The 24,280-nt window shown below is 57.3% G+C and overlaps 6 protein-coding genes across 6 annotated transcripts; 2 read left to right on the top strand and 4 right to left on the bottom strand.

Annotated features, from left to right (window-relative positions):
* Positions 1 to 893: 893 nt before the first annotated feature.
* On the bottom strand, positions 894 to 2,507 carry CH63R_05086 (Cytochrome b5-like Heme/Steroid binding domain-containing protein; the record flags this gene model as incomplete). Its single annotated transcript, XM_018300061.1, has 4 exons — positions 894 to 1,459; positions 1,529 to 1,795; positions 1,913 to 2,140; positions 2,201 to 2,507. 4 exons carry the CDS (start codon positions 2,505 to 2,507, stop codon positions 894 to 896), a joined length of 1,368 nt encoding a protein of 455 aa, XP_018161307.1.
* A 57-nt stretch (positions 2,508 to 2,564) lies between these two features.
* CH63R_05085 (cytochrome b5-like Heme/Steroid binding domain-containing protein) lies at positions 2,565 to 5,598 on the bottom strand (the record flags this gene model as incomplete). The annotated part of the gene is made up of 4 exons (XM_018300060.1): positions 2,565 to 4,214; positions 4,308 to 4,379; positions 4,564 to 4,924; positions 5,006 to 5,598. 4 exons carry the CDS (start codon positions 5,596 to 5,598, stop codon positions 2,565 to 2,567), a joined length of 2,676 nt encoding a protein of 891 aa, XP_018161306.1.
* A 1,423-nt stretch (positions 5,599 to 7,021) lies between these two features.
* On the bottom strand, positions 7,022 to 10,614 carry CH63R_05084 (ABC transporter; the record flags this gene model as incomplete). The annotated part of the gene is made up of 3 exons (XM_018300059.1): positions 7,022 to 7,080; positions 7,166 to 10,122; positions 10,463 to 10,614. The coding sequence occupies 3 exons, from the start codon at positions 10,612 to 10,614 to the stop codon at positions 7,022 to 7,024; spliced, it is 3,168 nt and encodes a 1,055-aa protein (XP_018161305.1).
* A 4,874-nt stretch (positions 10,615 to 15,488) lies between these two features.
* CH63R_05083 (Peptidase s41 family protein) lies at positions 15,489 to 18,109 on the bottom strand (the record flags this gene model as incomplete). Its single annotated transcript, XM_018300058.1, has 2 exons — positions 15,489 to 17,527; positions 17,590 to 18,109. The coding sequence occupies 2 exons, from the start codon at positions 18,107 to 18,109 to the stop codon at positions 15,489 to 15,491; spliced, it is 2,559 nt and encodes an 852-aa protein (XP_018161304.1).
* A 1,331-nt stretch (positions 18,110 to 19,440) lies between these two features.
* Positions 19,441 to 20,480, top strand: CH63R_05082 (uncharacterized protein; the record flags this gene model as incomplete). The annotated part of the gene is made up of 3 exons (XM_018300057.1): positions 19,441 to 19,926; positions 20,122 to 20,340; positions 20,409 to 20,480. 3 exons carry the CDS (start codon positions 19,441 to 19,443, stop codon positions 20,478 to 20,480), a joined length of 777 nt encoding a protein of 258 aa, XP_018161303.1.
* Positions 20,481 to 21,140: 660 nt separating this feature from the next.
* Positions 21,141 to 23,754, top strand: CH63R_05081 (uncharacterized protein; the record flags this gene model as incomplete). Its single annotated transcript, XM_018300056.1, has 5 exons — positions 21,141 to 21,248; positions 21,283 to 21,354; positions 21,391 to 21,606; positions 21,713 to 23,501; positions 23,681 to 23,754. The coding sequence occupies 5 exons, from the start codon at positions 21,141 to 21,143 to the stop codon at positions 23,752 to 23,754; spliced, it is 2,259 nt and encodes a 752-aa protein (XP_018161302.1).
* Between the last annotated feature and the right edge of the window lie 526 nt (positions 23,755 to 24,280).

Genomic DNA, 24,280 nt, shown 5'->3' with positions numbered 1-24,280 from the left:
TCTTTCAGCCAATGCCTGCATCTCCACAAGGCAGCTTTGAGACGGATTCAGTGTCAGTGGTTTGGCAAGGAAAGGGAGACTAAATGAAGTCTCTTTCATATGCCAAACAACTTCATAGTCCCTTTGCCTCGATGTTTCCCCTGGATAGCATGCGCAGGGAAACGAATCCAAGGAAATACCGGCCGACGGAACAATCGAAACCACCCAAACGATCTCAGTTCCGGACGATGAATGGATGCCCGGGCGAAATCAATGCTCGAATCACTCGCACAGAACAATGACAAACACTTCCTCTTCGATGAAGCTTTTACATCAATCCAACTGTACACAACATCCGCATCCGGAAACAAGGGACACAAGACAGAACTCCCTGTGTTCCTCGTCAGGCGACACAAATCGTGCATTGTCACGGCAAACACCACTGGGGTTTCCCTTGCGTCTCGACAATTTCGCCAGCCGATCGGTCTTATTCATGAAAAATAGCGTCTTTTTTTAATTGTCACTTACCGGGGTTGTAAAAGACCGAGACTTGTTCCCGTCCTGCGAAACCCGACTTGACCGGCCAGGCTCCGACTCTGATACCGGACAGGTGGGGCCGTTCGGACGAGGCCGCCCCGGGGTGATGGCCGGTATGAACATACACAGGCAACATGATGACCAAGTCCTATCGTCAAACATTTCAGAGCCCTCCATTCTGTAGGTCTAGCACATAGATACGGCAAGGAAATGATTCTTGATCCAATTAGTGATGTCTGCCATCACGAGGAAATCATCAAGTCAAGTTGAAGATAACAAGGAACTGACACATCCCATAATACTCAACGCCGGAAATAGTAGATGATTCGTTGAAAAGGTTTACCCAAAGAAAAAGCATAGTGAATGCACACAGGTCCTCATCGGTCCCCCATCTTTCTCTTACGAAACCCCGTCTCAGTGCCAGGACACATCGCGAACCCCATCTCCTCCAGCGCCGTCATTGCAATCGACTGGCTCACATCCATCGGCGAGCCCGGTACGGAACCAAACGGCCTAGGCAGACTCAGACCTGGATTCGGGGGCCCCGGAGTGTACTCTTTCCTCCTCTTCTGCTTCTTCCGCAGCGGATAAAGCGGTCGCACCGTGAACGGTGTCGTCGGCGGCGCCGGCACCCCCATCGGCGGATGCAGCACGACCTGCGCCCAAGTCTTTTTCGTCGCGTCCTCGGACGGGTCGCTTCCCGGGACAAGCTTTGGCGTCATGCTTGGCATCCGCCTGGGCGACGTCTTCCATGCGAAGGGTATTTCCGCGCTGCTGAGCGAGTGCTTGGGACTGCGATACAGGCCAATAATGCGGTGCCGGTTCGTGTTCCAGAGCCACTTCTTCACCTTGTACTCCTCCGGCACGTCCGCGGAAAGGACCGACCCAGCCTTTAGTTTCAGCACATCGAGCCATGGATCCAATTTGTTGTATCTCACCAACGCTGTGCGGATACAGTCAGCCGCGGGGATCACGTCGAACGAGAACCCAACCCCCTAGCGCTCAGACTTACAAGTGACGTTGTAGACGTACATCCCATCGGACACGTACGACTCGTTAAACCCCTCTGGTCTTTTTCTGCCGTCCATCTCTCGGAGGACCTCCCGGCTCATGTAGGGTAGTCTAATAAGAGGCTTAACTACCTTGGCGACGATGTAGTCGGTACACTCCCAAAGATCGAGGTAGGCCTTGTTTGGCTTTTGTTTCTCCAACTCTGCAGTCCCATCGGTGCCCCAGTAATTGGTGAGTGATTCAAGAATTGGGTTTCCCGCTTCAACAGCTGGGATTGAAACGAGCCGTCAGCTGGCTTTTTTTTTTTTTCTTGGTCATAGCCGCCGTCTGATCGATATGCAACGACATGGGGACAGTGGGATGCGGAGGGGGGCTTTGAGCTCACAATTCTTGCTGAATATGTAATCGCGGATGCAGATCTCATCAGGTGACACGGCTTTGGTATCTCGCTCCTCAACGACGTGTCCGATGCACAAAAACTGTCGACTTTGATCGACATTGATGCTGAGTTTCGAAATAGGGTTGCCATGGTACTTCTCCCACAACTCGGTAGCATCACCTCCGGCGACCTGAGCAATGATCTCCGACCCGCCGGGATGTTTATCGATCAACTCTTTTTGGCAACAGTGTTAGCTTCTCCTTTACCCCGGCAAGAGCTGGAGAACAGACTCACCTGTGAAATCGTAAACGAATTGGTCGATGATGGCGTAGATGCCCGTCTCGCGTGTCGTGTGCCATTTGACGTCGTTTGCTGTGAAGGCGCGGTCGCGAAAACGTCGTGTGCCGGACTTATCCCACAACGAGCCAATTTTGTACGGACTGAGGGCCTTTTGGATGACATTTGGGTGGTATCCCCGGTTGATGGCCTCAAGGACAGGATCTTCATCAACAGTACAGGTAAAGATGTCTTCCAGGTCACGCAAATCGTGATCGAAGCCAATCTCTACCTCCCAGCTACTCGTCAGTATTTCCTGTTCCATGCGGTTTCACAGATGTTCTCCGTAAAAAAGGCAGGCGGGGAGAGTAGGAGAAAGAGACTAACCGGTGATATCAAACACGCTGTTAGCGAGGGCAGCCCACCGAGGTCTGCCGAGCTTGCCGTCATTAATCATGACATCCTCCCTCACGCGGTCGATCATGACGTTCCCGATAAATCTGTTTCTGGAACGGAAAAGTTTGGACCACTCCTGGCTAAAGACCTGGGGGTCTATCACCCGAGGAGCACCGAGTATGGGACTTGGCTGGGTGAAGGTGGCCATCGTGGCGTAGTTCCACTCCAAGACGTCTCCGTCCTGGTCCAGAATCAAGTCAGTGATGTCGTAAATCTCCATCTCTTTCCCATCGAATAAGCAACCCCATACCCCGGAGGCCCCGATGGTTTGGTGGTCGCCGACCTCCCCGACAGTGTAGTAGGGAACACGGGTTCCGTTTGGCCTAGTTCGAACGGGGGCCGGGGCGGTTGAGACCATCATCATCGGTCTCGCAATAGCCCATGCCGGGATGTCCGCGTCGACCCCTTTGCTTTGATGCGCGCGCTTGTTGTCCGGGCGGAGAGAAACCGGGCTGGAGTGAGCCGCTGGACCCTGATAAGGGGTGAGAACGCGCCATGACACACTGTCCCAGTCCAGGAATACATCATCGAAAGGTGCCTGGTCAAGCCTCCTCCTCATAATCTGCAATTCGGTCTCAAAGTCACACACGATAGAACCGGTAACGCATCCCAGCGCTTCCCAGCGCCGGAAGGCCAGGTCGGCATTGCTCATGCACAGCTCCTTGTCGTGGCTGGGTGACCGAGTGCCATGCAGCGTGTTGGACTTTTTGTTCGCCAGAATCCGTTCCCCGTACTTGAGCAGCCAATCTACAAGATCTTCGTTTCCGGCGAAGCCAGGTCTCAAACCCTGACTGATTCTGTCGGGGAACTCACCAATGCTCTCGTCCTGATACCGAAGGGGGCTCGTTCTGATGGGCAACGCCGCCAAGGCGAGAAATCCGAAGGCCTGGAAGAACATTTGCGAAACCAACCGATCTGGACTAGCCCTCTCTAGGTTGGACAACAGTTGATAGGGCTTTATCGAGGTGCTGATGGCCTCTCTTGCCTCGGCCTCGTGTTTGACCGAGCGGCCGCGAAAACTGAACGCTATTCCCCCCATTGCAAAACGCCGCCTCGAGTGAGCATACACCGTCTGGCACCAAAAGGCGTATTCTTCGGCGTACCAGGGTCGCAGTCTTTTCAGGTCCAGCCGCCTTTTCCGCAACATCTGCGCGACGGATTTCATGCTCTTGTTGAGCTCGACGTATCTCGAATACTTGTATGGCTCAGACATGACTTTGGCGGGCCACACGTGCATTGTACCTTTGCTCAGCTCGGACCTGCCCTCGCAGACCCAAGACGTCCGTAAGCTCGAGGCGCCATATCTTTGGACGTGGCTCTCCCAGAAGTCAGAAGTCGTCAGGGCGCAGGGAAAGACGGCGGGGATTCCCAGCGGCACGTCGATGAAGGGGTCCCCGTTGGACCAGTTGTCGTATGTATAATGCAAGGCGGATTCGCATGTATGAGGACTCAAACCGCGAATGCCCAAGTATTGGATGCGGCCGTCGTCGCACACCCAGTGGTTTTTGACGGTCGTTCCGAATACACTATTCTCGAAAGAGTAGCCTGCTTCCGCCCATCTCTCCTCATCGAAAAACTAGACGGGTAGGGGTCATCAGCAAGGGATTGGCACTCGAGTGCTAGTAGAAAAGGGGGTTATCGGTTGGGGGGGGAGAGACATCGAACATACAAGCTCGTGCGTGCGACATTTGTACACAGTGGACTCGGGCATCAAGTTGAAGAAATGCCATGATATGGCGTGCTTTTCCAGATTAGTTGGTGTCAGTTCCTCTTGCGTGCGTGCGTGCCAGCATGCGAGGACTGCGCATGTCTCCGCAATGGTGGGAAAAGACATACCGCCAGCTCATGGAGCATCTACGAACCAACGGCACGGTCAGGTCAGAAACGATGTCCAAATACAAGGGGACTTGAGGATGTACACCTACGGTTTTGGCCATGCCGACAGCCACCTGCCTCCCCTCCGGATCCTCAGGTGTGCTGTCCTTGAACACGGGCGTCAAGGAATCCAAGGCTAGCGTCATCCAGTGTGCGTGAGTCCCGTCGTCGGTCGGGACGTGATACGTCTTGCCGGTCACGTTGGGATACTCATCGGGCATGTGGAAGCCCCAGAAGAAGTACTCTGCGATATCGTCAAGCGCGGCGCGAGCCTGGGCCTTGGAGAGACGGGACGCAGGCGGGGAGGGAACGACGCGGTAGATGACCGTGTTGGACTGGCTCGCGGAGCCTTTTCCGGACGTGACGGGAGCGCGGATGTCGCGGGCCCTGGGATCGAGGAAGCTTCCTATCCTGTGGAGGGGGAGTGTCAGCTGACTGTTGGTTTGAGGCAGGGCGGAGCCATAGAGGAGAGAAAGGGAGACGGAAGCTCACCATTCCTGATCGGCAACCTCGTTGAGGATTCGGTTGGCGATCTCTATAACCCGGCTCAGTCTTCTCCAGTGGTCATCGTTGTCGATGTCGACCGATACCTGGGAAGGGTCGGAGTGACAATAACTAGCCCATCTTTCCTTTCGAAAGAGCTTGAACCACTTGGACTCGTCGACTTGGACAAAGTCGCGCTCGACCCACGGGGCCGGCATTGAGTGGGAAAATTCTTTGGAGGGGAACAACGGGGCGCCGCCTGGCTCGTCGTCAATACTATAATCATCGTCGTCGTTGTTGAACAGATCATTTGCAATCTGCTCTTCCTCCTCGCTCGAGTCGCCGCTGTCGAAGCCGGCGAGTACCTTTGGGAGCACGACCCGCGGCGTGTATGGCTCCAGTTGCTGCAGTATGATGGACTCGGATGTGCGAAGTCCTCCCAGACTCCGGAGCTGTACATGTTCAGAGATGAATAGCGCGTCAAGGGAAGGGCTTGGGGGCTTCGGGACCGGCGTATAGTCGCAGAAATCAGTGCCTTCGGAGTCCAAGGACGGGAAAGTGGGCTTGAGCCACCAATGCGCCAGGGGCTTTTTTGGTGGCATCCTTGCGGTTCACAATATAGAGAGAGAGTGAGAGTGCTTGTCCTTGGCATCTTAACCAGACGGTCTAGTGATTTGAATGGACGGAGCAATCGTTTGAGAGAGCGAAATCGACCAGCGGTTGGGTTTAAAGCCAGGCGTCTGGTCTTGTCGTGCTCGACTTGTTGGATGAGATTTGTGGTGCAAAAGCCCGGGATTGAGCTCGCCAACAGAGGTGACGGAGATGGAGACGGAGATAGTAATGGAAACGACCCTCGAGACGATCGATGCTCAAGACAATGGGTTGATCGCATGCGCTTGCCACAGTAGGCAGGGAGAGCTTTCATGGTCCCTGTTGGCAGAAGAAGAGCACTGGGTCGGTTGGTTAGACAAAGAGCCAAGGGCACAATGCCCACGATGTATGGACCGGAACCATCCTGAATGGGAGGGAAGGGCTTTGCTTTGTGTGACGGGGTGCGCTCTTCCCCTGGTTGCTTCCCGAAGACCAGCAATGCGATGGGAGATGACAAGTAGGGATGCGAGGCAATGCGCGATGAATGACGAGAAGCTTGTAAAGTAAGGAGACGGTCGGGCGAGCGAACCCCTGGAAATGTTCTGTTCTTGGTTGATTCTGTCCCGGCAGAAACGAAGAGCGAGGGAGAGAAGAGGGAGAGCGTGTCACCATCAGGGTCACGCGGGGGAAGGCCTATTAGTCAACCCGGGGGGTTGGGGGGGGGGGGGCACGGCGCTGTACTGCATCGAAGCAGGCTAAACCCACCACTTCCTTCCCATCTGTTTAAACCTGCAAATAGCTTCATCCGAGGAAGGTGACAATGGCGAGGAAGTTGCCCTCAACTTGTCTGTCAACCAACACTAGCAGCAGTGGGGCGAGGGTGGGGGTGGCCTGGTCGTCGCGTCTCAACTTGGGCACCTCTAGGGATGCCTACAGAGCACAACCTATCTAGCTACATACCTAGGTGGTACCTATGTCGGGTACCTGTAGTCTGCCAGGAATGGGGCTCCGGCTTCCCCCCCCTCTCTCACCTTGTCTTGGGGATTATTCCTCCTCGCCAGCCAAGTCATAGTTAACAAAAACATCACCAGGGGGATCAAGTCAATTACACACAAAACAATACATCCCTCTGTTTGGACCACAGCATGAAGTGTCTATGGCTTGTATTGCCGTCTATTTACTCTTTCTACTCTCTTATTCTTACCCCCTCATTCCCTGTCGCCAGGAACCTCTCTCCTCGCCCGCGGGATCCTCCAATCCCGCAGCGAGATGGTCATTCCTCATCCGGCGATTTCATTTCAAAGGGGAATCTCATGGGTGCTCGTCAAAGGAATCATAAACAGGCCCGTACCATGCAACCCGCGTTACCGAAAAAAGACTTTTGTAAGGCTCGTGACAAATGGAAAGGAAAGCGATCTCGTCGTCCGACTTCGTTTAGATGTCGTCCTCGTCGGAGAAGACCTCCTCACCACGCTTGCGGCGCGCCATGCGGTCTAGAGAAGAGAAATGAGTTAGCAAATCTGTAACATCACAATCCCACTTCTGCTTAAGTGATGCGTGAAGGGACTCTGAACTTACCCTTCTTCTTCTTGCGGAGCTCGGAAGACGACAGCTTGACCTTCTTCTTGGTGCTGACAATCTTGTTGCCCATGGCGTCGAACTTCTCCTCCTCGTCGGCATCGTCACCCTTGAGACGGGGACCAGCACCCTGGCCCTGGACCCAGTTGTGGCCGGAAGGAGTCATCTTGCCGTCCATGACGGCCCAGACCTCCTCCGTGATGTTCTTGGTGAACTCGGCAGAGTGGGTAATGATGATGACACCACCCTCGAACTTCTTGAGGGCCTTGGACAGGGCACCGAGAGAGTCACGGTCGAGGTAGTTGGTGGGCTCGTCGAGGACGATCAAGTGGGGACGCTGCCAAGAGCAGGCGGCGAGGACGACCTTGACACGCTGGCCACCGGACAGACCGCGCATGCGCGAGTGGGAAACCAGCTCGGCGTCGAGGCCGAAGTTGGCGCAGTGGGTCTCGATCTCCTTGCGGACCAGGGGGCGGAACTGACCCGAGGCGAGGGCCTCCTTCATGTCGACGTCGGCAACCATCTTCTGGTGAGAAGCCAGGAGCTCGTTACGGGGCAGCCAGACGTTGTCGGCCGACATCATGGGGGTCCAGCGCTCGTTCTTCTGGCCGACGTTGTCGCCGATGGCGAAGGAGCACTCGTACTCGTAAGAGTTCTTGAACTTTCTGCGGGAGTTGATGCCGATGATGCGGCGCTGGGTGCCCTCGATCTTGAAGATCTTGTTCATGGCCTCCTCATCAGCGTCGGTGATGATCTTGTTGGCACGGTCCATCGTCTCACGATCCTCACCAGTCTGGAAACGCCACTGGATGTACTCGGAGGGGGTCTTGTCCAGGTGGTTATCGATGTGGGCGAAGGCGTGCTGCTTGATGTAGGCGATACGGATGTTCTCGTGCTGGTAGATCTCACCCTGCGTGGGGATGAGCTCACCGGTGAGGACGTTGATGAGCGTCGACTTGCCGGCACCGTTGGGGCCAATGACGGCAATACGGGAGCCGAGAGAGCACTGGAACGAGATGTCCTGGATCTGGGGCTTGCTGGTGCCGGGGTACTGGAACGTCATCCTGGTGGCACGCAGGATGGCCTTGGCCTTGGTCTTGACACCCTCGAGGAAACCGGGCTCGGGGAAGGTGAACTCCATCTCGGAGTCGCTGAGCTCGTAGTACGACTTGGCGGCGGGGTTCTTCTTGACGAACTCCTTCAGGTTACCACGGTAGCGCTTGAGCTTGAAGCGCTCGTAGTGGACGATGTGCTGGCAGACGTTGTCGAGGAAGGCAGAGTCGTGGGAGACGATGATGGAGGTGCAGGGGGAGTTCTGGAGGTACTCCTCGAGCCACTTGACGTTCTTCACGTCCAAGTGGTTGGTGGGCTCGTCGAGAAGCAGGATATCGGGGGCCTCGAAGACGGCACGGCACAGGGCGAGCTTCATCTTCCAACCACCAGAGAGGGCGGAGATCTCGCCCTTGACCATGTTCTCGGTGAAGCCGAACTCGTTCAGCTTGGCCTCGACGTCGGCCTGGGAGGTCTCGACACCGGCGTCCTGAAGCTTCTTCATGGTCCACTCAATGGTAGTCATCTCAGTGTCGGCAGAGTCGAGGTCGTGCTCGACGAAGACGGTCTTGACCTCGGACTGCTTGGGGAAGCCCTCGACCTGCTCGTTGTTGATGGCGCGCATGAGGGTGGACTTGCCGGAACCGTTGGGGCCGCAAAGACCGTAGCGCTGGCCACGCTTGAGACGGAGGTGGGTCTGGTTGAGCAGGATCTTGGCACCGTAGGCGAGGGAGAAGGTGCAGTTGCAGAGGTCCTCACCCTCCTCGTCATCGGGGTCAACCTCGGCCTCCTCGGCGGCACCGGGAGAGGCGCGCTTGCGGAAGTCGTCAACGACCTTCTGAGCGTCCTCGTCGCCGACAACGACGGCGATGTAGGGCTTGAGGGCCTCGACCCAGACGATGGACTCGATCTCCTTCTCGTCGATCAGCTGGCCAGCAATGTTGGCAGCGTACTGGAGGATGATCTCGAGCTTATCGGCCTTGGCCTTGTACTTGGCGGGGATGGACTCCTTGAGCTTGGGGAGGACGACGTCCAGGTCGGAGTCGTGGCGGACCTCGGGGATCTTGCCATCGACGACGTTGCCGACACGGGTAAGGGTGTCGAGGGCCTGCTTGGTCTTCTCACGGGCCTCGGGGTCGGCCAAGTTGTCGTAGTTCTTCTGGAGACCAGGCATCATCTTGGGCAAGAAAGGAGCGACAATGTTGGGGTCGTCGACGAGCTTGCACATGTTGTCGACAATGACGGCGGCCTTACGCTTGATGGCAGTCTCGCGCTCGGCAAGACCACGGTCAAGGAGGGGAACCATGAGGGCAAGAGTGGGCTCCTGGACCTCGGTGACGAAGGTGGTGGCACCGAGCAAGTGAACGGTCTCGGGGACGTTCTCGGGCTTGGCGATACACTTGATGAGCTCGGGGATGAAGCGCTCGATATCACGGTTGACAATGAGCTGGCAGATCTGCTCCATGGTCTTGTAGGCGCGCTCCTTGACCTCCTTCTTGGTGTCCCACATGGACTCGGAGACGACGGGGATGAGGTCGGGGACGCGGTAGCCGACCTGGGCGGGGGCGGTGCGAACGACGGTCTCGAGGACGTCGAGAGCAGCCATCTTCTCCTGCCACTTCTGGGCCTCGAGGAGGGACTTCTTGACGGGCTCGAAGAGACCCTTGACGGCGTTGGGGTTGATGGCCTCGGCAATGGCGAGGGCAGCCTGGTTGGCAGCATTCTTGACCGCGGTGATCTTGTCGCCAGAAGCGGCAAGGACATCGGGGAGAAGAGCGACGAGGAAGGGCTCGACGTGAGCAGAGACCTCGGCGTGCTGTGCGATGGAGGTGATGGCAACGGCAGCCTTCTCACGGGCGCCAGCGTCCTTCTTGTTGTTGAAGAGCTTCCTCACGGCCTCGATGCTCCTGCGGGGCAATCCTTGTCAGCGCTTAGGCTCCAGAAAAAAATTGTGTGGGAACCGAAAATAGCTCGTCGCTGAATGGCCAGGATCGACCATATGCGGTTGCAGCGGGTCGGTAGGAAGCCCGCCCGAGAGGGGCGACCCTCCCCCCTCAAGGCGATCAGATGGTAAAAAAATTCAAAAGCGAAAGGGAAAAAATCTGACATATTTGGAGAACTTCGCCCCCAAAGGCCGTGGACACGGTGGCTTGGAGGCGAACCAGCCCCAACAGTGCAGATTTGGCGGCAGACAAAGGAGACAGAATAGTGTGCAGACAAGAATTTTTTCGAAGATTTTTGACTTACTTGGTGGGAACATCCTGGTCCTCGATGCGGCCGTTGATGAAAGAGGCCAGGGCGGAGGAAGCCTCCTTGACATCGGCAGCCTCCTTGGAGATGGTGAGCTTCTGGAAAAGCTCGTCCAAAACCTTGACGGACTGGGCGTTCTCGGAAGACATTATGACGGGTGGTATTGTGTCGATCGGGAGGGATGGTTTGTTGAGATGGTCGGGTGAAAGAAGTCGCAAGTCTGAACGTCTAAAGCGTCTAGATGCGAAGTCTATGCTCTATCGTAACCGAAAAGACGACGGAGAGATCGATTTGGAGGATGGGAAGGCCCACGGGAAGAGACGACGACTGGAGGATCGTTGTTCTTCTGCTCTATATGGCGCTTCGGAGGGAGGTTTTTTGGTCTCGAGGGCGGGTAGGTTTGATCAGGGCGAGAGTTCGCTCTTGATAAACCGTCGCAGACAGGAGACGGGAAGAAAATCAAATGATTGAGTGGAGATACGTCCGGAGGAAGACGAACAACCAAGAAGAAAGGGAATGGGAGGTTTGGAGAGGAAGAGGTTCAAGAGTGGGAGGAGAGGAAGGGAAAAGGAGAAAAATTGAGAGAGGGGTGAGGGCGGCGGGCTGGAGGTTTTTTATCTCTAGCGTGGGAAAAAAAATTGTTGCGATTATCTGTACTTTGCCAGCAGTACCTCCCTCTCTCTGGGTACAGAGTATACCACCTAGGTAGGGACGGATACAGGTTGCCCCCCCTCCCCCTCCTTGTCCCGGTTTCTGTTCCCTGGTGTCTCTACCTAGGTACCTTAGGTACCTGTTTGGCAGTGTGTCCTCTCTTCTCCCCTCCTCCTGTGTGTGTGTGTGTCCAGTGTGGTTGTTGTGTCCCAGTGTGCGTCCCGCCGCCGCTGTCGCCGCCGCCGCCGCCGCCTCTCCCACCAAAAACTTTTTTTTGTCCTCCCTGCTCCTTCCCTCCCAGTGCGCCAAATGTGTGTGTGCCCCTCCGTTTCTGGCCCGGCGACGGCGACGCTAGCGGCAAGGATAGCCCCACCACAGGAGAGAAAAAAAATCAGAAACTGCGGAAACCTCTCCCCTCCCCCTCCTACCCTCTTCTGCCACCGCCTGCGAGGTGAGGGAGAAAAACAGAGGAGAGAGAGAGGGGGAACGTGCGTTTTCCCTGACTGGCTTTTGGTTGGGTGTCACTGTGTCTTCCTGCGCCGCCCCCCTCCCCTGGCGAGTAATGTCTTATCGGAGGGGTTGATTCGCTTATCTTACCCCGCGCTAGTCCTAAAGAGGGCGATTTAGAAGGGCGGTGAGTTGGAAAATGCCCGTTGATGCATATTCCAGGCATTTGCGGCAGGGCCCACGCAACACTTTGCCATTTGGTCTTTTTGCCATTTTACTGTATCCGCAATTCGTGTTTGGGTCCGCCATCCGCAGACGACGTCGCCGCCGGGGAGGCTGATGTCTAATTGTATGGCAAATCTGGTGGTCCCTGAAGCCTGCTTTCTTCTTCCTGTTGAGGTGTCTTTTATTCAGGGACCCCAGTGCACGGCGTCCGTTCTGTACACTCACTACTTACTACCTTGAGCTGTTGGTCCCCAAGTCCGCCAACTTCTCTTCTCTCCTCCCTCCGAGATATTCCCATTCCCATGCCCTATTTGTACTCTGTAGACCCGAACTCCCTGCGACGATTTCCGGCCCGTGTCGGTATTTCATGCCAGATGGAACTGTCAAGCGTCCACGCACCCGGTCTTCCTCCGCCACGTGCTTGCGTTGACTGGCCGTGTCAACTTGCCATCAAGGCGCATCCATTGAAGATGTCCACGTCAAGGCCCGCGGTGGCGGACAAGCTCACGCTGCCAACTTCCCCACAGTGTTCCCGGTCACTGTACTCTGTACCAGTGTGCCAGTCTCGCCTCTCGTGAAGAAAGAGGCGGCCGAGTTGGCTCAGTTCACGATAAGCCAGCCCTGTCTAATTCTATGCGCGTGCGTCTAGCGTAGTATGGGGCAAGACGGAGGACGAAGGGGGCAGGGCAGGGAGTGGATGGAGGACGGTGGTGAGACGGCCAGCGTCCTTGTGTAACCGCCTGTCCCCTGTCGTTCCCAGGCCGCCTGAGTCGTCTCGGCCGGGCAATATTAGTTAGAAATCTGAGTACAGGTAGGTGCGTGTAGACAGAGGCAGAAAAACATGTCACTGGCGTTGGACGGGGACAGATCTCACAACCCACCCCCTGGCGCCTTGGCTTCGCCACCCTGGGGTTCACCTCTCATACCGCCACTGCCTTCCCTAGGTACCCCTATGCATATGCCTTTGCTTGATCCTTTGCCTCTGCCCTCAGGTACAATATTCGAACGGGTCGACGGCAATACATCGTACAGTTATGTGTGTGTGTGTGTGTGTTTGGCACACGGCTTGGCGGCGAAGCACATGCGAGGAACGGCGCTAGAAACCCTCCAACAACAACTGACTTTCCCATGGGGAACGTCCCTGAATATTTCTATCGCAAGGTTCCCCTTCCCCTTTTCCTACACGTCTCACGTTCGGGAATGACGATTACTTACGCGAAGGCCGACGAGAGAACAACAGGTCGTCTCATCTTCTTCTTCACTTACTCTCTCGTTCGCCTCCCCCTCCCAATTGTCTAGGTTTCTTCTGGAATTTCCCGTCGAAGCTGGCCGTGCTGGTCATGGCCATCTGAGACTGATTCTTCTCTGGCGTTCCGGACCACTCGGATCGTCCCTTTTTGCCACGGCCTGCCCGATTCGACCCTGAATCAGTCAGACGCCGTGGTCGTCATCCACCAGGCCCGAGCCCGTCTGGGCCTTTGTCCGTCGAGGATGAGCCGCGGAGTACGGCGATTGGTGGAATGCCGGCGAAGCAAGCACACGGATCTGTCTGGGCTGCCAGGCACGCTGCATGCTGAGCCAGGCCTTCGAGGCTGGACGGATCGACAGCCTGCCCAGATGTCTAGAATGATCTAGGCTTAGGTCACAAAGTAAATAGTACTGGTACAGAGTACTGGCTGGCCTCCGGATCCTCGTCTCCGGCAACATTCCTCGACTGTAACGGCCAGACGTCTCCAGTCAATGCTCGGGGATAGAGACCAGAATCTCATTTGTCTCTCCATTTGCCGGGATAGTCCAACGCATCGCCATCCAAGATCCGAGATGCAGACGATGCGTCTGTTTCCAGATGTGATGCTCGACTCCGTTGTCGCCGCCTTTCTATTCGCAGAGGAAACCGCTGCTGCGTTCGTAAAAGGTGCAGTGTCAGAAAGCTCGTAGCCGTCCCCTGGGTAGATAGCTCGTGAGTTTGCGGAGCATCGACATCTTTCTCGAGAGACGTCGTTGATATTAAGATGCCCTACGATATCGCCACTGCTTATCGATACGATACGATGGGATACGTTCAGGCCACCAGCTCATCCTGCGAATGGCGGGGTGTGTGATAAGCAATCAGCCAAAGCTGATTACGGACTCGTTTCCTCTCGTTCTCTCTCCATGTGTGTTTCCCGGTCTCCACGATGGGCGCCAAAAACGAGCACTCCACAATTCCGTGGGGCCCCGTAGAATTTTTCTTCACCATCGCCCGGCCATCGAAGCCAGTCATTTCTTAGGCCGGGCAACGAAACTGGCATGGGCCGCACGCACACCCTCCCGTCGTGCTGACCGACCGCCCGCCCGCCCAATCTAATGGATTAGATGGAGACAAGCGTTTTTCCCGCAAAGTGATGCGGGTCTCCGGTGCAAAAACATTGCTGCTCCGTCCGAAGAGGATATTCGAAACGCTTTGCTTCACATGCTTGAGCGACTGCGCACAGAGGGAAAAGAATCCGAAAAAGAAGCTGAATAGCAAAAAAAGTGGACATGGATTAGTTGCCTCAGGCCTAAATGCCACGTGAAATCGTGCTGAGTTTTACCGCCCCGTTATCAGTCTCGGTCATAGTTCGGGTATTATCTCAGTTGTCCTCTCTCCGATTGGCTCACATTGTCTCCACTCTCGGATCCAATCCAGATCTCGCGGTGACGTTGATCCCGTTTGCACCTTCACGACTTGGGCGCCTCCATGCTAACGGCATCACCGACCAGTACTCACTCACTGGACAATGACGCACCCATTGTGAACCAGCTAATTCGCATCAAACTGCTGTTCCTTTCGGTCACCCTGATATTCACAAGGATTGCCTTGGATTTACGGCTTTACAACCATGCACATACTGTGGAACGCTGCCAGATCTTCCATGTCCCACGTTGAGGCTTCGGAAAGCGTCCCTCTGCGTTCAATAGGCTCACTGACGAGTACTATTTGAATTGGCCATGGAACTTGACCTCGTTATGATCCTCGTTTCGGAACGAACTGCTGCAATTGATCATTGGTATCTTGCCGACGTAGCAGCGGTAGGAAGCATGGATGACAACTCCGAGGTATCAACCCCTTGCGGCGACTAGCCGGAACAAGGTCTCGAGAGACAGTACGAAACCGCAATTGCTCCGATATCAATATCACTGCCTGGCTAGATGATCTCGTCATGCCACTTATGACGTGGCCCGAGTTGCCTACGAGAGTTCGTACAAGAGTCAGCAACGCGCCAGTCACCTCCCCCCAACAGACGCTGTAACGTTGCCTGACACTTTAATTTTGCAGTATTCGAAACCACGAATTGACGTAACCCCAACAACTTCGATCGTACTCCCCGACTCGACTCCGATGATGACCCAACGAAAAGAAAGACTCCGGCACAATATTGCACCCTTAAGAGACGTCTTGCAAGCATGTCCCGGCGGCATGTGCGTCCAACCGATGGACTGTGTGTTTGTCTGCCCGCATCACATCCCCGCGGTTTAATGTTCCGGAGGTCTTTGGCCTGATCGATTGCAAATGCACTCGGCTTGGCCACAAGACATCGGTATCGAAGACCCCTACCACGAACCTCGATTATAGGCAGAGTCTCCAACAATTGTTCATTGCACTACAGAGAAAACCCACAACTTCACGACTGCATCGGATCGAATCGAAACTGCCCGTCGCGGGCGACACTTGGCCGAATCAGAACATGAAAGTTTCCTCGGGGTCCCAGTCAGAATCGTCTTCCAGCAGGCCTTCGCCCAAACCAACATCAGCCGCCGAGATCACCTTGATCTCCGGCCAATGCGCCGCCGCGGCTGACTTGCTTGACGACTGAACGCGAAGTCTCGACTCTCCGAAGCCTGTTCCAGCGATGCAACCAGCCCCGTTCCACGCCGAGTTGGCGGCAGCCTTCCATATCTCCCTCACATCACCCAACATACCAAGCGTCCAGTAAAGACGACAGTCGGCTGGCTCATTGACAAAGTGTGCGGGAATACCGGTTCCGACTTCGTTGCGCAAAATCTGGTCACGTACATTTAAAGTCGCGCCGGCGCTTCGAAGCATAGGCAAAGCCGTCAGCTGCGACAGCGAAGCCTCCTGTTCTGAAGTCAGATTCGTATAACTCGTCGCCATCAGGTTTCGAGATGATTCATAGATGGCGTTGAAATGGAGGACCATGGACCCCTTGGTACCGCCAACACCTTGCATGAGCCCGCCGTTCGGCCGACCTCCCATGACTACCATCTTGACATTTCCTTGGATTTTCATCCCAGACGCAAAGATGGAACAGGTCGAGGCACAAAAACCGTCGGTCAAGAGGATTATGTCCCTGGACTCGAATGGTTGTGTGAAGTTCCGCCGGCTCCCGTAGCCCGTGATATCGATTCCAAGACTGGCGGTTATGAATGGGTTTGCTAGATCCTCTCTCATAAGGGCTGTGTATGGGTCGCCCTCCCACATCCAGGGGCTAAACTTGGCGTCGAAGGACGTGAAAGGCTGGTTGGTCATGTTCACGCCTGACTGGTAGTTCCACGGGGCGTGCCAGAGTCCCGCAAGCGCCGGGGTGTCGCGGTCTTCGGGGGCGATATTCCCGGCTGCGGCAGAGTTGACCTCGGCCATCGTCATGAACGCGCCGTTCTCTCTCCACCGGCTGAACCCATCCTGCTCGATGTGCGGAAAGAACTGGCGGAACAGGTCGTGCCCCTGGAGGATGATTCCGCCGGCGTTCATTCGCAGGTCAACGATGACCTTGGACTTTCCATCGGCTCTACAAGCCTCGAGAAAGGAGTCGACCGTCTTTTGGAAAATCCTTGTGCTCCTCGTCCTGAAGGAGGCGACGTTGAGGACGGCCACATCTTCATACCCGTCGCCGTCCAGATAGTAGCCCGACACAGCATTGTTATAACTCTTTACAACAGGGTCCGGATCCCGTCCAAACTGCAACACGTTTCTCTTGGAGACTGGTACCGAAACACGAGGGGCGCCTGGGACGACCGGCTGCCCCAACGCACAGAACCTTTGATAGAAGGATTCGCCGTCTGTAACGTTGGCGAAGGGAACCGCAACGACTGCAAAGTTGGCGGCGCTGCTGCGCTCTCCCGTGGCGTATTCTATGGTCGTGCTCTCGCCGGGGTACTGATAATTATGCCAGCCCAACATGTGGAACGCTCCTGTGGCGCCGAGACTCTCCATGGACTTGGAGTGGAACATGTAGTTGTAGGCCGCGTCCAGATCCTGAGTGGCCGAGGCCTGGTTGACGAGACCCTGGATGAAGGCCGAGGCATCGACGCCATTGATCCGCGACACGGTCCTCGCCTTGTCACCAACGGCCTTGACCTCGTCCAAGGTTTTGATGGCGGGCATCGAGAGGGGGTCTTGGGCGTACGACACGAGCGCAAAGGGCCGACCAAACCGAAAAACCTTGGTCAAGGCATCCGGTAAGAAGGCAAAATGCCCGTCGCGGGTCTTGGCCGTCATCTCGAAGATGTCCTCCTGGAAGTCGATCTCGCCATGGTATCTGTCCGCGAGGAGTTTCTCCCGGATCTTCCCGAGGTGACCGAGAAGATCAAAGGCACCGGGCTCGTAGTCAGCCGGTGGGTTTTTGATATGGACGAGGCTAGATTGCCACTCGAGGTATGGCCTGATGGCGTCGACTAGGGCGACTGCAACTTCTTTATGGAGAGGCACCGACTTCAGGCATGCATACGCGAGCTCTGCCCCTACGCTCGGATAGGGATCTGACGAGGTTCGCGGTCAGCATCGGGAATATGGATGATGGGGAGGTCTGTTGTCTACTTACTGGCAGCTGAGACTTGTTTCGCCCAGAAGTCGCTGACCAGCGCGCAAGGCTCTCCCGTAGGACGCTCTCCGCCGTGTACGGAGGTCGAAGTTGGGTTGACCACGGTGGTGTAGGTTCCGGTCCCCGTCCCCGTACGGATACCCGTCCTCGTACCGCTTCCCAGCCGTATGGATGTCGAGTTTTGGCACGGATACTTGAGCGTCGGTGTCACGGTAGCATATACGGCTGTGGAGGTAGTAGCCCTGGCCGAGCTCGGTGCGATACACGAGCACGCACTAGACAGACGGGACGAGAGCTCACTCCCCAAGGCACTGCCGCAGTGCTCTGAGGCATATCCAGGGATCGAGGTGTTCGCCGCCGCCGGCGACTGAGTGAAGGTCGCGCAGAAGGCCTGGGCAGAGGCGATGCGTCCCGGGGTCTGCGTGGCGTCGAGGGCGCGGAGGCAGTTGTCGGCGGCACACTGCGCTTTCACCAGCGCAGCCCCTGGGAGGAGGAGAAAAAGAAGGGAGGGAGGGGCCATTGCGGCCGGTTTTCGAGAGGCTAAAGGGGGCTTCAACGAGTGGTATGACAGACTATGCCGTCTTCTTGGGGCAAGTGAAAGAGCGAATGTCTCGAGGGGATGAGAGATGCTTCTGGCAATGGCATCTCGGGATCTCCCTTGAGTCACGCCCACTTATTTATATCGCCCACGGCATTCATCGCATTATGAATCCTACGGAAGCGGGCCATCTGGATCTTTGTTTGCTTCGGCTTCCGCAAAGTCGAGGACAGGCATGTCGAGGATCACAATGTGGTCAAGACCATGAGACTCCGGTTTTTGCTTGCCTGCGCCGACCCATCGACGCACGGTATTAGTCTTGACTTAATCTCCCGATAGCATCGACCGCACGCACGCCGGGATAGTGCGGCTTGCTTCAGACCTGCGGAGGCCTAGAGTTTGGCCGTCGGAGGGGAAGATATACGAGATACGGGCCGCTGCGTTGGAGCTCTATTTGAAACGACGTCTCTTTGTAGAAGCGCGGCACCACACGGGAGCGTGTCGACAAAGGTGTATTTTCGGTGCCGAACTACCCAGGTCTGGAGCAAACTGCGGCGCAACCCTTGCATTGACCACGGTGACAAGGTTTGTTTTGCTGTCTTCTTTTGTCGAGGGGAGTATTCTCTTACGTCCGTCTTTCTTGTGCGCCGTCGTACGGCGAGGTCCAAGTACTTGCATTGCTTTCACAGCCTCCCTCGAGAGCGTTCTGCTTGACCACTTGAGGTTGTTTGTGGGATCATGAATGACCCTTACCTTGTCGCCGTTTCGAGGGCTCTGTCGAGGGCATCCCACTTTAGAAATCTTTTCATCTTGTCACCCGCTGCTGTTCTTCATGCCCCTCGAACGAGTCTCCCAAAGTAGTCTCGAAGACTCGATCTCTGAGTTGCTCGGGGGAACAGTGTGCATGTATACTCTCTGCCGCTGTCTACTGGACTTCTTATTCCAGACCTGGGTAATGTAACCAAGGGATGTTGCTGTGTATCATCGTAACTGGTCGCTGTATTCCTATGGCGGAAGCATCGAAAGCAGTCTTGTTGAGACCTTGTCAAAGAGCATCCTTTGTCTGAGTGATATCAACATTGTATACATGTGCCCGCCGACAATAGAGTCGCTATTTGAGTCTTGCGTCGGCTTGTCTGATGAATGACCGGTTGCCTCTGCTCTGATTTGAATGTGCTGGTCTGTCGCCTCGTTTTATTGAGATTCTGATGATATCGACCCAGTTCTCGTTTTCCAAGAGGACGCAAGTCGTGTCGAACGAAAGTGGCAGAACCCCTCCCCCCCCCCCCCCTTAATTTGCCTAAGTGACCACGATGGCGGACACTCCTGATCCGACTGACCAGGCGATACTGCAATATGCGCCGGACTGGTACCAGGACAACAGTCGGGAATTCCCATCGCACAGCTTGGACGACGATCCCGACAACGATGACAAGAAAAAGAACAAGAAGGACAGCAAGAACAACAATGAAGACGAAGACGAAGACGAAGACGAAGACGACGACAACGACGAAGACGACAACGATGATGACGACGATACCAAAGATGACAACGATGATGACAGCGACAACTCAACGGACAAGATCATCAAGACGGCGACCCGGTCTCACGACAAATCAGTGCAGACCAACGCCAGCCAGAGGCAGGGGGACCAACACGCACCCCTGTTCGTCCCGCAGCCGCCTGCCAAGTTCGCGAACCACGGGCAGTGGGAGTTCATCGAGTTCGTGCCCGGATGGACGGACCCGATCTGGGATGGCCACGAGACGGTCAAGATCGACGACCACCACAAACACCTCGTGCGCAAGAAGGCGGGCGGCGGCATCCTGGACCGGCTACGGCCGGCGCAGCTGCCGCAGGACCGGAGCCGGAACCCGACGCCCTTTGCGATGCGGTGGGGCATTCACCCAGACCGCCGGGACGGGCGGTCGCGGCTTTCCCCAACGCGCTCGGCGTTCCGGCGGTTTCGGGTCGACGACCACGACACGATCCAGGTCGTCGGGGATTACATCGTGAAGCAGGCCGAGATACACGCGGCGGCGGCGGGGGCAGAGGACGTCGAGGCGCTGCTGGAGACGTACTCGCGGCTGACGCCGGGCGGCGAGTCGAGGCAACCCTCGGCGACGGAGCAGTTCGTGGTCCAGGCGATGCAGGACATCCGGGACGACGAGGACTGGCAGTCCCTGGTCTTTTCGGGCCTGACCACGCAAGAGGTAAGACCCCGAGACTATCTTTAGGTCAGTTGCTTCTGTGGCACATGAACTAACCGGCACGGCGATAGCTGCTGGACGATGGGATACTGTCGCTCAAGAACACGTACGGCTGTAACTTGGAGAACGACTTGCACGGGTAAGGCGGTTCGGCGGGCCATCCATTGTAATGTGTGTCTATGAATGTGCGTGGACTAACACGAATATCTACCACAAGGCTTTTGCAGCGGGACAAATGGGACACGGCGACGTGGCGAGGAGGCGAACCCGATACCCCGCGGCTAGTCTACCAAGCGGGTAAAGTCAAGGGCGAATGGGACCCTTCTGTAAGACGAGTTTCGACGTCGCGAGTCTCTAGAATGAAACAAACCGTTGGCTGACGGGGAATGATACAGACGAATGACGACCTTTGGAAGAGAATGCAGCCCGCGCTCCAGGTCGCCTCGCGCATCCTCACCCACCTCGAACACCACGACCCCTACTGGGCGCGTCTCATGGATGTTTTCAACCGCGTACCCATCCCGCCCTTCCGGGATCCGCGGCCGCCACACCAGCGGAAGAAATACCCGGCGTGGAACTTCCGGATGCGGGACGACGACGCCGTGTCTCGGGCGGCGGCGGCGGCGGCGGCGCCGTGGACGGTGGCCGAGCCGGACGTGCGGGCCGCGGTAGACGCCGTCGGCACGACGTGGCGGACGCTGCACTCGTGCCTGCGGTTCGAGCTCAACACGGGCTTCGACGTGGACATGGTGAGCCAGACGCTGGCGGGGTCGACGGCGGCCCAGGGCGAAAAGATCGTCGTGATGCTCGCGGTGGATTGTCTCTGGCCGCTGGTGGTAGAGGGGTACAGCCACGACGAGAAGATCTCGAGTTGTTTCTCGGTGGCAGCGACTATCATCCACGAGCTTGCTGTGAGTAGACGTTCATCTGCTCTCCGTGTTCAAGGCCGACGTCGTCGTCATCGTCGTCTTGGATGTCCATCGGCCATGGTTGGAAGAAGCCGCGCCGAGGAGGGGTGTCCAATATGCACGAGACTAACGCCTGTTCGACCAGCACGCCGTGAACTACGCACACATACATTGGCTCTACAGGCCGGGCCCGGCGGCCGACCAGGTGGCAGACTTCCAGAAACACCCCGAGTTGGAGCAGAAGCTCGTCGATATTGGCGAGAGTCTCTTTGGGAAGCAGGATTTGAAGAAGCTGAACCCCATCGAGCCGTACTTTGAGAACCAACAGAAGAGCGAGCTGGGATTTGCCACCGATGGCCATGTAAGTCACACACACACACACACACACACACACACACACACAACCCCGGCTTCCGACACATTCATCTTGGCGCTCTTGGAAGACTTTCCAACTGACAGTAGGCCAGGTCTTTGGAGGGAGCAACTGGCAGACCCTGAGCCAGTCCAACTTGTCATTCAAGCATCTCAATTTTCTCCCCTCAGGATCCCTGATGGTGCGATGGCCCACCGGCTTCAACTACAGCCACGGCCGCATGCAGACGTGGGAAGAGCTCAAGAAGAGCCCCGCGGCGATGGTGCTACGGACGCCCCCGATCGTCGTCGACACGTATCGGGTGCCGGTCAAGGTGGCCGAGGTCGCCCGGCTCTTCTCCGAGGGCTTCTGGCGGTCCGAGGTGGTCAAGTTCGGCACGGCGGCGCTCAAGCTCGGCACAGCCGACCCGACCCGCGTCCGGTTCCTCTTGGACGACCCGGTGCCCGTCACCAAGAGGACCGGCGACATCTCAGACATCTGCGAGAAGGTCATGGAGCTCTACCCGGATGCCGACAAGCTGGCCGAGCTTGGCGGCATCGTGTGGGAGTTCCTCGACCGCCTGCTGCTCGAGTACTTCCTCTACCCGACGGTCCGCTTCCGCTGGCAAAAGGACTACAACAACCTCTACACCCGCCTGGGCGCCATCGACCTCGGCGCGAAGCAGTTCAGTCTCGCCATCAAAGAGGTCCAGATCCTGGATCAGTATCTGCGGTGTAGTGCGCGTGCCCGGAGAGGAGGGGGTAACGTCGCCGCGCAGTTGGACGCCTGGAAAACGACCACGCTGCAGCTGTACCGCGCCCAGATCCAGAAGTGCAGGGACTCGAGCTCCAAGGTATCGTTCGAGCTCCCGCTCGGCTCGGACAGGCTGCAGAATGACGCCACGTTCTGGGACCGCATCGGCGAGGTGGGCACGTTCGCGCAGCGGCGGTTCGACGGCCTGCTGCGGACGCTGTACGACCTGCTGTCGACCGAGATCGACCGCATCCACGAGATGTACATCGACATCTACCGGCTGAGCCCGGAGGAGAGGGGGAGAATGCGGCGGCGCAAGTGCGTCCAGAACCTCCTGGGCCGCCTCGACATCCTCGAGAAGGCGTGCCGCCACACCATCGTCGGCCACGGCGGCATCTCGGCCCTCCGCCTCTCGTTCGACGTGAGGCCGCACTTTGCGCAGAGCTTCACGGTGCTCATGCAGCGCATCAAGGAGCTCGTCCCCTGGGCCCACGACGTCCGCGAGATCAACCCGGCCAACGCGCACCGCCTGACGCCCTTCATCCCGAACATCCGCAAGGCGAGGCGGCCGGCCTCGGCGCGCATGGTCAAGCTGGCGCAAAAGGAGATCAACCTGATGTCGGTGGAGGACCTGATCGCCATCGAGCCGTTCCTCTTGTTCGTGAAACACCGTCTCGAGGCGGCGGATGCCATCGAGATGGACCTGACCAAGGACCAGAAGGACCACCTCGAGCTCATCGTGGAGCGGATGAAGGCAGCGTACGTCCCCGCGGCCGCCGACGACGACGGCGGCGACGACGACAACTCGTCCGAGGAAGGCGAACCGCTCACGAAGATCATCCGGAAGCGGAAGAACCGCGGCGACGACCTGGCGTCTGGGCAGCACGTCGTCAGACGCAGGAGGATCTACGTGCCGCGGCTGTCCCCCCCGGTGCTGAGGCACCCGAGGCCGTTGTCGAGCTCCACGCGGCCACCGCACGATCACTGGCGGCGCCGGCGGTCGTTCGGCGGCATCGGCAGTGCGGCAAGGAGGGGCCCCTCGGTGGCCAGCCCGAGCCTGCAGCCTCCCCTGCCGAACCCTTTCGCCTCCATGCCCTCCATCACGTTCCCGCTGGCGAACCAGGGCCTATCGCCCGCGTTCTCGAGCCAGAGTACTCAACAGCAGCAGCAGCAGCAGCAGCCGCCGCCGCAGGCGTTCAACGCGTTCCCGGAGCAGATGCCGGTGGGGCCGCAGCCGACGGAGATCTTCCCGCACCCGGGCGCCCTCTCGGCCACCTTCACGCAGGACCTAGTCGCGGAGCGGGACTATAGGGCGGCGCTGGCGGCGCAGTCGTCCTCGGGCCTTTCATCGGCGTCGCTGCCACCGCGGCCGCCGCCATCGCTCGGTTCGCCGCTGCAGTTTAGCAATAGGCCGGGGCTCTGGGACGCGCCGCGCGAGGTGGCGCCCCTGATCCCGGACTCGCCCGAATCGGAGCGGGGCCGGCGCCAGGTCCCGGACCCGCAAAGATGGTCGCCGCTTACGGAGTCGCTGTCGTCTATCCCGCCCAGCAACCCGGGGAGCACGGGATCGCCCGAGCAGCAGGAGGAGGAGGAGGAGCAGTCTGGTTCGGGGTTCGTAGACCGGTTGCGTGGACGACATTCGAGGCGGTCCTCTCTCATCAGGTTGACGGCATACGCGGATACGGAGAACCTTCCGCCATACCCCGCCAACTCCGTCGCCGTTACTTTTACATCTAACAACCCGGCCGGCGGTAGTGGCTCTGTTGAGAATGAGGATTCTGGTGCTGCCGGTCATAAGAAAGCTACGGGACGGCGTAGGGCGGGCTGGCGGCCGGACGAGACGCGGATGACGGGTGTGCTGTCGAATCCGATGCCCAGAGGGGGCTTGGGGAGGATGCCGGGTGGTCGTGACCTAGATTGGGACCAAGAT

Source organism: Colletotrichum higginsianum, chromosome 3 (genome assembly GCF_001672515.1).
Source record: "Colletotrichum higginsianum IMI 349063 chromosome 3, whole genome shotgun sequence".
Lineage (NCBI taxonomy): Eukaryota > Fungi > Ascomycota > Sordariomycetes > Glomerellales > Glomerellaceae > Colletotrichum > Colletotrichum higginsianum.
This window is presented reverse-complemented; position numbering and strand designations above follow the sequence as displayed.